This window comes from Oculina patagonica, chromosome 1, assembly GCF_052425735.1.
Source record: "Oculina patagonica isolate OP01 chromosome 1, crgOcupat, whole genome shotgun sequence".
Taxonomy (NCBI): domain Eukaryota; kingdom Metazoa; phylum Cnidaria; class Anthozoa; order Scleractinia; family Oculinidae; genus Oculina; species Oculina patagonica.
In genome coordinates, this window is record NC_135758.1 from 33,574,981 (window position 1) to 33,586,430 (window position 11,450).

Consider the following 11,450-nt stretch of genomic DNA (forward strand, 5'->3'; position numbering starts at 1 on the left):
CAAACAAAATTAATAAATTATATTAATGTATTTTGACGGGATTACGTTCCTGCGAGGAGTTACGAGGAGACTCGAGAATAAGTATCCTTTACGGAGTTATGCGCACAACCTCGTCGACCCGGGTCTTCTCTGTTTTCAGCCGCCATTTTGATAACAGAGAAGACCCTGGGGACGAGGTTAAGTATGCGCATTGAATTTTATTCTTGCCAGACGGCAAAAACATGGCGGCCAGGCAAAGGAATACAAACGGAAGAGTCGTGCTTCTGCCGTGCTAGAGTGGAACCTAATAGCAATTAAGTTGGCACGGCAGAAGCACGACGTTTGAACTAGGCCTTAAATCTACTCTTACTCTGTTCACTCGTTTGGCTCATTACTCAAGCAAAAAATATAAAATGTAAAAAGGACGGCAGCTTGAAAAACTAGTTCGCCGTGTGCTCAGATTGGTGCAATATTCTTTTCCTGACCTGAATTTATGAAAAAGCTTAATGACACCTTGAGTAACTTAATTATTCAAACTGACTAGCGTTCAAGTCACTGTGTGTCAAGAATACGAGTAAAATGTATCACGGTACGCAAAGTATGCATGGGGATGAAAATGGGCTTTTAAGCAAACAAAATCTACAAATTACTGTTTATTTGTAGTTAGTTAGTTAGTTAGTTTGTTTGTCTGTAGCTATTCTCACCATCACATCTTTCTCTCTCCAAATTTTACGGTATCTTTTGGAGGCTGTTTTACGCACGAAACATGTATCTTTCACAGTGATACCAGCGCTGCCACAGCTAAACCAATACTAAAGATGCGAAAGATGCGAAAGTCATATTAGATTAACAAGGCCTAATTTGAGCAGTGTGTATTTGAATTCTTCAAATTTTATGCAGTTGATCAGTGTCAAATGCCTGTGTTATAAAGTAAATTTTGACATAAATACTGACTAATATATTACTGACATATGTCCACATTCTGTTCCTTTTTTCTAGGATCTGTCAAAGATGAGTACAATATCTTGTTTCAGAGTTTCAAAATTGCATGGAATTCTTGCCGGTCATTTCTTGGTGATCAAGGTAAGTTTTGCTATTTATTTATTCATGGAGTCTCAAGTAATTCGTTTAAGTAGTACTGATAAGTCTGTAATTTTTCTTTTGTCTTCTAGGACGCCTTCGTGTACCTCAAGACCTTTGTAATACCACCATGGACATAAATTGTCCAATCGCCATGTTGCTTCCCAGTACCACTGGGATGGGAGTGTGTTCGACATCGCTCACCTTCTTCTTAGTCAATACGCATGACGAGTTTCTGGGAGCGTATCGTAGTGCAACTGGCCAAGATAGGTATGTACGCTTATGTCGTAACGCGATGCTTTGTTGAAATTTTTAATGGTACATGTAAGTTATTCTTCAAGAAGTGACGTGGGAGGTAATATGATCCGTTCCTCATAAAAACATCTCAGTAAACAACCACCTAAACCGTGGTCTTCACTTAAACAGGTCTGGAACCTCACGACTAGCCCGAGACTTTATTAATCATTTAAATTTAGAATAGAATCTTGCCGCCTGGGAATCCGATAAGTCTACTAACTGCGCGTACACACCTCGGGGTAAGTCTTTAGATCCAAAAATATCGAGCCGAGGTTTGGTAATGGCTTCCCTTAACATTAATAGCTTATTACTACACATTGATGAGCTTAGAATATTTATGAGTAGTTCAAAAATCGACATTCTTATGATTAACGAAACAAAATTAGACTCCACCATCCATAATAACGAAGTCTACATAACTGGCTTTGAAATAGTCAGGAGAGATCGCAAATGGGGGTGGTGTATGTATGTATTTACGCACAAATTTAAACAACCGAATACGTAATGATTTAAGCAACGATAAGCTCGAGTGCCTAACTATTGAAATCACAAATCCACGAAGCAAAGAATTTTTGGTCAGCACCTGGTATCGACCTCCAAGTTCTCTAATCGATTTATTTAACGAATTTGAAAAAGTAATCGATAAAATTGATGCTGAAAATAATATAAGGAGTTCTTTCTACTTGGCGATCTCAATTGTTTGATATATATGGTCTCATATAGCTGATCACTGAACCGACGTGTATTACATCCATGTCGCAAACCTTAAAGGCCCATGCCATTTTCACCCTTGATGCATTGCGCGCCGCGAGCAAATTTCATCCTAAATCGCGTAACACGAAATTCGCAAAACATTCGAAAATCGTTGTTTTTATCGTCTTATTCAAAAGCTTTCTTTATATATTTTTGAAGTTCTTACTGTAAATACGTTCGCTGGTTATTCATTTCTACTTTTCTTGTAATATTTTGTAAATAGTCTTTATATATTTCTACTTTTTTTCATTGGAAGTGTGAGAGGTTTTCACGATCGATATGGCGGCCGCACGCCGTCCTGTTGGAAGGCCAAAGTTACCTGGCTCGTTGAAGGCGATTCGCCTGAGAAAATCAGTCTTTGACCTCTGGAGACAGAGGAAGGAAACCCTTGGCTTTTCAAAAACAAAACGAACAGTGAGTTTGCAGAATTCTTACTGCATCGAAGGTGAGGTTTTGGAATGATTTTGCGATCGATTTAGTCCTCTTTAGAGCGACCTCATCTCGGCAATGAGTGTTGAAGTTTGTTTTGGTTTGTTTTTTAGACTGTTGCAAGCACAAGCACAGCTAGCACACCACAAGCACCATCAGTACCCCAGAAATGGTCTTTGTCTTACCAATTATTCACTACCCGCCGCGCAGATTACAATTTAAGAAATCTCGAAGGTAAACTTGACCTGCCCAAGCCACACACAAACTATTCAAAACGAAGTTTTAGTTATAGTGAGGCCCTTCTATGGAACAATTTACCACAGCAAATGAGGGATGTTGGCTCCATTGCGCACTTTAAAGGAGAAATCATAAATCGAATCTCTGACATATCGGATTCCCACACGGCAATCATGTAAAACAGTGTTATGCTTTTTTTTTATTTTTTTTATAGCTTAAGTGATGATTCTTTTTACCGTGTGAATAAATAAAGATTGACTTGACGTGATTGACTTGACTCATCAGTCTAGATTTCAAAGGTTGACTCACTGAAACGAATCAAGCTCATTCTTGCCAACCTGAGTGTAACAGAAAACATCCTCGGTGACATTTAGAGATGACATTTAATCGATTAATGTGTGTCATCGAGACTACATGATCAAAATGATAAGTTAAGTGAAACAAATATTTGCAGTGTCCTCATTTCAGAATTCTTTGGTACCAATTAAGAAAGGTCATCTGAACCTAGAGCACTTTTTCACAACTCAGAATAGAGCAGTTTTCACTTGAGTGTCAAAAGTAATTTGCGTTTGCTTTGGTTTTGGATTATAAGGCTTAGTGATTGGTTCAAAAAGCTCGCGCCACTTTCACGACCAATCAGAAGTAAAAACCAAAACCAATCGTTACTTACCCACACACGTTTTCCCGCACATCGTGCCGGCTATATGTATTTGCATCGAGTTTTGATTGGATCAATGGATTATTTGCCTCCTTTGTTATTGGCCAGGGTGATTTCTTTGGTTTTCGTTTTACGACATGCTCTAAACGGCCCTGTAGGGCGGGTAATAGAATTTATAACAGGGTATCTTCTAACTATTAACAATATTTTCAGATTACCACAGCTGGGCATCGTTTCTTATGCTTATGGGAATTACCGTTTGATTGACATTTCATTTCATTCATTTCTCAATTACTTCTCTTTACTTCTAAACGCTATTTCATTTGAAGCGCCCTTGAACGTGTTTCCGTGACGGAGGTGACCATGTCACATCTGATAGCTTATGATCCTGAGAGGGACCTGCTGCCCCTTATCCTGGCACATTGTAACTACTCTCTGGAGGTGGGACAGGAAACTTTAGTTCATTATGACTGGGCGGCTTTGGAGAGACAGCTAATTGACAGGTTTCTGAGGGGAAAACCGTTTGTCGAGTTCAAGGTAGGTTATTAACAACATTTCCAAGTTACATGTATATTCATTTATTATTTTTTGACGAAAATTTAGTTCTTTCAACCTTTGAAAGAACTTTACTTTTGTCAATTACGCTTCACAAACTTCATACATGTACATGTGGTTTTTGTTTTTATTTTTGTTTGTTCACTTTAGGAGGAGCGATTTGCTTTCAGTCGAGACACGCGTGACGATGCCGTGTTCGCTTCTCTTGTTGAAAAAATTCCCCAGGTAAGAAGATCACTGTGTCCTTCATTGGAGTGTATAGGTTTCAAGTAGGGTTTAAAAATGCTACGAAGGCCCTACCAACACTCGTTTGTAAACACATTCTGATTTTGAATTAAGAAATAGAAAACATGTTCCGTGTTTCTGTCGTGTTATAGAAACACGAGTGGAAGTTTGGGAGAACGAGAAATGCTGTGGGAACACGAGTCGATAGACGAGTGTTTCCACAGCTTTTTCGAGTTCTCCCAAACTTTCACGAGTGTTTCTACAACTCGATAGAAACACGGAAAACATGTTTTCTATTTCTTTTAGAAAACAGCACAAAGAAAATAACGCACATCAAAGTAATATTTAGCGCTTTATTTAACATCAAAACGTAGATTCTCTTCACCTCGCGGTTTTACGTCATGAACATAATCAACCAATCATAGTAAGGGAGTCGATGAACAGAAATAAATCAACTGTTCAACATTCGCTTCAAAATTCACCGGTTTTTGGCCAAACAAACAAAGAAAACAGGCCCCAAAGTTAACGTAATTATGAGAAATAACTAAGCCGATGGTTTAACTGAAGTCCAGCACTGGAAGGAGTCAAGAATTGTGGTTTTATTTCGCTTCATCGAACTAACCGAATGGTTTGACGACCGACGCTGTCGATCGAGCGACTCGAACCTTTGAGGTGAAAGTGCATTATTTTTCTGTTAAAAGAAGTTTGACTCGGCATTCTTGTCCAATATCTTGTCCTGTTGAGGAGCTGTGAATAGTTCTGAAGTGCTGCAAAGCCTAGAATGGAGTGAAGACAGTTGCGCCAATATTCATATACTTCTTGGAAGGTCAGCCGCTTCAATTCGATAATTTCTTCCAGACTATTTTTGAATGTGTAGCGGGCTCTGTAAACATCTTACTCGCTTGTTTTCAAGTGTGCAAATATTTGTTTAGTCTTAACCTGGTTTTTGTCAGCTGTGACATTAAAATTTGGCACAATTCTCAGTTGTTATTTTTGCATTGCTTATTTCAGCGCCGTGAATATTGATTGCCGTGTCTACGACAACTGTCACTGGTCTCCATCGAGTTATAGAAACACAATTTTTAACCAATCAGCGCACGTATTTACTTTGTGCTATTTTCTAAAATATGTTAAAGGAAGCTCTATCGTTTTTGTGTGGAAGTGTAAAAATGGAGACGCAAGACACTTGAATGCTGACGTAATTGTAGGTGTGAATCGTTTTTCTTTGACAAATTAATTATCATGGTTGGCTGTAGGAGCTAATAATAACGATTGCGTAGACAATAAGTTTTCGATCCGTTTTTGGTGGACGGTATCTAAGGTGGTTTTCTACTGTTTCCTCTTTCTTTTCTTTAGGAATCCATTTCTCGCTTCATCGAAGGCCAGATTATCGTCGATTTCCGCTCTTCCTTGACTGATGTCTGCGATGTTTTGTCGTCATTGGATATTGCCATTGGCTTTCTTGCTTCGTCAGGTGGCCAACCGGAGAGTCCTTTAAAATGGTACTTACATGAAGTACTAAAGTTACCCAAAGAACGCGGCCTCAAGAGCCCAACAGTAAGTAAATCCAAAATCTAAAGCCTTTTTCTTGAATGGAGACACTTCTTGAGCTGAGACAAATCATTATTTGATCAAAAACAAGTTATTCTTGGCTTGCACTCACGTGACTTCTGGATTACGTGTGACTTCCATCCGCCATGATGGTGTTCCAAATACCAATATGGCGGACATATGCCAGTCACAAACACAAGTGTTCAGTCGAGTTTTTTCCAGTTTCGCGTCCTCAAAATGCCTATATGCCTGATCGTGGGTTGTTCTAGAAAAACTGGTCGAGATAAGAGAATACGATCGTATCGATCACAACTGACTTGTGACGAATCAGGGCCAGAAGTTGAAGAGCTCAGCATTGAGCGAAGGCGAAGATGGATCTCAGCAATAAGCCGCGATGACCTCACAGAAAAAAATCTTAAGTAACGATAGGGTTTGTGATCAGCATTTTTATTCTGGAGCCGCAGCTTCTTCGTGGGACCGAAAGACCGAATTTAACATAGAACGGCAAATGTACAAATGTCACGAACGCAGGAGTCGTGTAGGCCCGTCACCTTTATTTACTAAAGAAAACCAAATACCGGCAACTGATGAGATCCACACGGAAGATCAAAACCATGGTCTTGCCTTAACTGAACCATACACTGGCATAAACAAAACGCAAAATAGATAAAAGACTTGCGCGTGAAAGATTTTAAAGAAAGATTTGAATCATGTGGTGCCAAAGTAACGCAACTAACAAGGGAGGTAAAAAATCCTAAACATCGAGCTAAAAAGACAGAGCACTCCATCAAAATAATGCTAGAAACATAGACTTTACTATACAGAAAGTCTCTCTGAAACCAACTTTCAGTTTTTTCATAGTAAAGCTGAAACAGTCTCTGGCGAGGTCGGACCAAGATTATCCGTGATATTAAAGACAATACGTCTTGCATTAAAATGCCGGGCCCGGCGTCAATAAAATGCAAGTAGTTTACATTTTTCCGGAACATTTCAGATCTTGTCCTTCCAGGCTGGGCAAACATTTTGAGAGCCAAAAACATATCTTGCAAATAGAATTTAGCCAAAACAAACTGAACTAGCACAAAATGTGGCAGAGTACAGATTTAGAGGTGTCATTCGACTCTACAAACGGAAACCACACGCAGCGCAATGACCTCTAGACACTTCCTTGGCCACAATCTTACGGCTATATTCAATACATAATGCCTCCAAATAAAAACAGTACCCTCAAGTCAGAAGCAAATAAGAACGAAAGACCGAACTTAATATAGAGCGGAAAAGGTACAAATGTCACGAACGTAGGAGTCGTGTAGGCCCATCACCTTTATTTACCATAACCGCTCATCGGGAATAGTGACCGTCTCGGCGATTTTTTCTAAATATCTTCGTTTAACGTGGTCGTCGAGTTTTCTGAAATACTCAGATAATACTGGAATCATACTACAAAGCTCATTTATTGAAGGAACACGTTCGTTTTCCGGAGAAGCCATTGAAATTTCGAGTAATTCAACAGCGATGGCATATAAACATATGTAAATTTCACCCGCGGTGGAACACCAATATGGCGGATACCCAAATATGGAAACACCTATGACGTCACGTGCAAGCCAAGAATTGGGCTGTGTCAGACTTTGTATGGTACAAATGAGATCCCATCTTGTGAACTTCTACGCAAAGTAAAGTAACGGACTCTTTAGGAGAAACAATTTCATTCTAAATCAGTTCTCGTGTATAAGGTTAATTTACAAATGAATTGACTCCTGGATTTTGGCTCCACGCGTAAGATGTAACTCTCAACACCGAGAATAATAGTAAAGGAATTATTCTTTATATAAATGTTGATATTTGCTATCCCGGACAAAAAATGAAGATTAATTGATGGATTGTTCTCGCAAGACATGGCTTCCTACCTGATTCATAGAAAACGGACGACAGATATTTTCTGCATTCCATCCATGCACTGAAAATAAAGGAAAAAATCATTTGCAGCTTTAATAACACTTAGACGATATCTTGAATTAGTTACCTTTACTCCCCTCGAGGACTGCTATTGTCATAATTGTGCAACCCTTACTTGGGATTGGGCCTGCTACCTATTATTTTGTGTGCCAATGTTGCGGTATTCGAACAGATAGCAACACCCCCTAAAACATAAAATGTCGTATGGTGCTGTATTGTTTACAGGCAGAGCAACACTGCAAACTGTCCCACACCTTGGCTTTATGGCGACTCATGGCTTTAGAGAGAGCGAAAATCAAGTCCAGGAACAAACAGGTTAGACTGCATTAACTTTGTTACGCTGTGAGGTAGTGAATCTGACATCTGTCTTATCGTTAAAAAAATCTGGCTATGTACTAACCAAAACTTAAAATATAATCTACAGTTAGTTGTTCACTCAGACAGATCGTTAGTCAAAGCTGTTTCCAATGAGTGTCGAAAGTACATTGTAATTAGGAATGCTTTGATCTTGCTTTTCTAAGCCTTTGTTTGGTCGAAAAAAAATGGCTCCACCTATCAGATGAGAAATCAAAACCAATCGTGACTTGGTCACGTGTGGTTTCACCCACCGATAACCTGTATTTCTTCGAGTTCTTGTTGGTTCATAATGTTGCTTATGTTTGCTGTGATTTCCTGTTGTTGCTGCCTTTGTTTTGTGCTAAACGCTATGCATCCAAATCATATAAATCAGCTAGGGTACATAACAATATAGATTCGAGAGACTGTGTAATGTTTAATTCTATTTACAGTAACACATATCCACGATAAAGTCATGATTATGTCTATGTAGAGTGCAGTTTACTCTAAAACATTTACTTGCCTCGCATAATTGTTTTATGAAATAAAGACGAATAAAAGCGAGTTTGGATTCGCTAGACAAACCGTATTTAACAAATCACTTTCTCGAAATTCTTTAGGAACCATTTGAGCAAATGCCTAAAGTTTTCAAGGAAAAACTGGGATCGAGCGACCTGGCGCACCTCAATCGCGTGTTGCGTAAAATCGACATGGACTTGTTTTTACCACAACTCCTGGAAATAATTCTTCTGAATGTCAAAAAAGATGGTGAAATTATTTCAACGATGAGGTAACGCTGGCTTTAAGCTCAGAATATCTTTAAATGATATTCTACTTTGATATACATTACTGATACACATAAAAAAACACTGAACTACTATATACACCTGATTAAAGATTCGTTGACCAATGACAAGCATAAACCATGAAACATGCGGCCCAAATGTTTACTGGGAAATCGGGAAAAATAATCGTCGTCAGCTGTGACAGAATAAACATGATAATGAGACTGCAGGTTCCATAAATCTTGCTCTTAAGGTTCTCAAAGCAAGAAAATATCTTGATTATCAATAAAAGGAATATTGCTAGCTTACCAACAGAACATGAACAGAACATTTAACAGAATAATATAAATTTCTTGCAGTTTTAGCGAGTACTTGGAGCTGTGCTTGGCAGATAAAGGCTTAGAACAAATTCCAGGAACGGAGAACATTCCCGATAATATTACAATGACGCATGTAAAAGCGGTGTGGAACTCCGCTGTCCAACTAAGTGACGACTTTCACAAGGAACGTTTGACAACTTCTGCTTGAGGAGCATTACTCAAAGTTTGAGAAACTGGTACAGCCTGTTTGACGGAACTGGTACAACCTGTTCAGAGAAATCAAAACAAACAAATCTCCTTAATTTCAGCCAATCAGTCATTTTGTAATGTTGTGATCTAGATAATAGTAGCATTTCTAGCAATTGTTTATTTAATATTATAGTTCGCTAAGTTGATGTTTATCAGTGACTGGATAGCTAGCTGTACTTTTCTTAAAATTAGGTTAGATGACGTATTAATTGTGCTTATTGCATACTAGTCTTTTGTAGGGTGCTTATGGAATAAAACAGCGAGGTGCAAATGAATCAAGCTGCCAACATGTAGTTTGGCATGCTAATGTAATCCATTGCCTTTTTGGTTTGGTTTATTTGGTTTCTAAAAAAACTTAAACGCGGTCGGTCTGTTCGGTTTTTGTTGACTCCAAAGACTATTTCATATTTTTTAACCGCTAGTAGATATCAATGTATGTTTAGAACGTTTTCCAATAAAGGATAGAAAAGCATAAATTAACTATCAGTGCGCCTTCACTGAATGCACTGTTGCCCAAACTCGTGACGAGTTTCATTTAAACGTTTCGGAAAGAGGCACTCGAGTTTGTTATGACGCTTTTGAAGCTATGTCTCTTATGCATCTTGAACAACCGACATACCCGCATCACACATGGCATACATTGTTCTTGGAGACATGATGAAGAAACATTTGTTTTCATGGTCTCTTAGATCTCGTCCGGTAAGTCGTCTGCGGATTTTGTGTCTTAAAAAGACAAAAATATTCGTGTGGGGCGGCTCGAAGAAACTTCTCCTTTATAAATGGAATTATAAAGTGGGGTTGTAATATCTAAATCAGGGTACCCTACTCTCAGGACAACGAGAAGCTCAGTAAACGGTTCATAAACAAACGGAACATTTTTTACGGACTGGCGTTTCATGTTTATCATTCTATGGCAAACCCGAAAGATCAAAAGTTTATTTCATCTGAATGATCAAAAGTTTATCTAACCTGAAAGACAAAAACTGGCCAAATCAAATGTAATCCATCGTGACGTTTGCAAATGCAAATGTGGCGAAACTTACATTGGCGAAACAAAACGCAATTTCGCAGTGCGTAAAGAAGAGCACGAGAATAAGACCCATGGCTCGGAGCCAGCCCGCCACCTCACAAACAACCCAGATCACATATTCACATAGCCTGAATTTCAGACATCCCTCTGTGGTCGCCTACTCCCCAGAAGGGACGGCTGAACACATCTGGCCCTAATGCCGTCCGGTGACGTCACTACCCGAAAATCGGGTAGTGATTTTGATTGGTTGATTTAAAAATTATTTGCATAATTATGTAAAATTATGACTGAATTTTACCGCGCGATGATTGTAATGTGAAAACGTTTGGAAAGAGTTCGAAAGAGTTCACCTTCCCTTGAGTTTGTTACTTTATTAGTTTACCTACGGATGAAGAATAGTAATGGAAATCGGTAGGTTTTAAGTTGGCGGTATTCGTCGCTTTGACATGCAGTGTTTTGCCAAATTTATACGTATTCCTGTTTTGTCAACAAAGCCGCTCGACGCTTATGTCCTGCAGCCTCGATGAGCCAGTGATTTCTGAACTCAGTGCCCACGGTCAAGTAGGATATTTTTGTATTGAAGTCCGTTTCTTGATGCCTCTGTAACCGTCTAAATTGATTCATTTAAGTACTCATGAGTGTGTTGTATTTGTTCGCTGCGTAACATATATTTTGATCGCTAGATAAAGCAAATCAGTTCAGATTAAATCGGTTCCGTAAAAGAATATAGCCTACATTCGATTAAAATCTCATTCATTTGTCTCAAGTTTTCGATAGTTTACTATTAAAACAATTTTATAACCTGTAATCCTTTATTGAAGCGATTTTTCTTTCACAATTTCATGGCCTCGACAGAAACTTTTCCGCATGAATTAAAACCAAAGTGTAGTGACGTCACCGGACGGCATTAGAGCCAGATGTGTTCAGACGTCCCTTCTGGGGAGTAGGCGACCACAGAGGGATGTCTGAAATTCAGGCTAATATTCACATGGAGCATCGCGTTTACG

General features: G+C 38.9%; 2 protein-coding genes and 1 long non-coding RNA gene across 3 annotated transcripts in view; all 3 read left to right on the forward strand.

Moving 5' to 3' along the window:
• LOC144646644 (uncharacterized) overlaps nucleotides 1-1,182 on the forward strand; it is a 9,379-nt gene extending 8,197 nt beyond the window's left edge. Inside the window, exon 10 of the mRNA XM_078506304.1 lies at nucleotides 1,152-1,182. Within this exon, the coding sequence (XP_078362430.1) occupies nucleotides 1,152-1,182 (31 nt within the window). The remainder of the gene's footprint in view (nucleotides 1-1,151) is intronic.
• On the forward strand, nucleotides 965-10,759 carry LOC144665323 (E3 ubiquitin-protein ligase rnf213-alpha-like). Its single transcript, XM_078526558.1, has 8 exons — nucleotides 965-1,062; nucleotides 1,152-1,329; nucleotides 3,763-3,970; nucleotides 4,139-4,213; nucleotides 5,570-5,770; nucleotides 7,949-8,038; nucleotides 8,680-8,849; nucleotides 9,204-10,759. Exons 2-8 carry the CDS (start codon nucleotides 1,190-1,192, stop codon nucleotides 9,370-9,372), a joined length of 1,053 nt encoding a protein of 350 aa, XP_078382684.1. The 5' UTR covers nucleotides 965-1,062; nucleotides 1,152-1,189; the 3' UTR covers nucleotides 9,373-10,759.
• Nucleotides 2,376-2,920, forward strand: LOC144665380 (uncharacterized). The gene is made up of 2 exons (XR_013572919.1): nucleotides 2,376-2,554; nucleotides 2,652-2,920. It is a non-coding gene; the product is annotated as an uncharacterized LOC144665380 (long non-coding RNA).
• Nucleotides 10,760-11,450: the final 691 nt, after the last annotated feature.

Coding starts and splice junctions, on each gene's coding strand:
- LOC144665323 (XM_078526558.1), top strand. CDS start 1,190: ATGGACATAAATTGTCCAATCGCCATGTTGCTTCCCAGTACCACTGGG. Junction 1,330..3,762: donor AGTGCAACTGGCCAAGATAG/GTATGTACGCTT, acceptor TTTCATTTGAAG/CGCCCTTGAACGTGTTTCCG. Junction 3,971..4,138: donor AACCGTTTGTCGAGTTCAAG/GTAGGTTATTAA, acceptor TGTTCACTTTAG/GAGGAGCGATTTGCTTTCAG.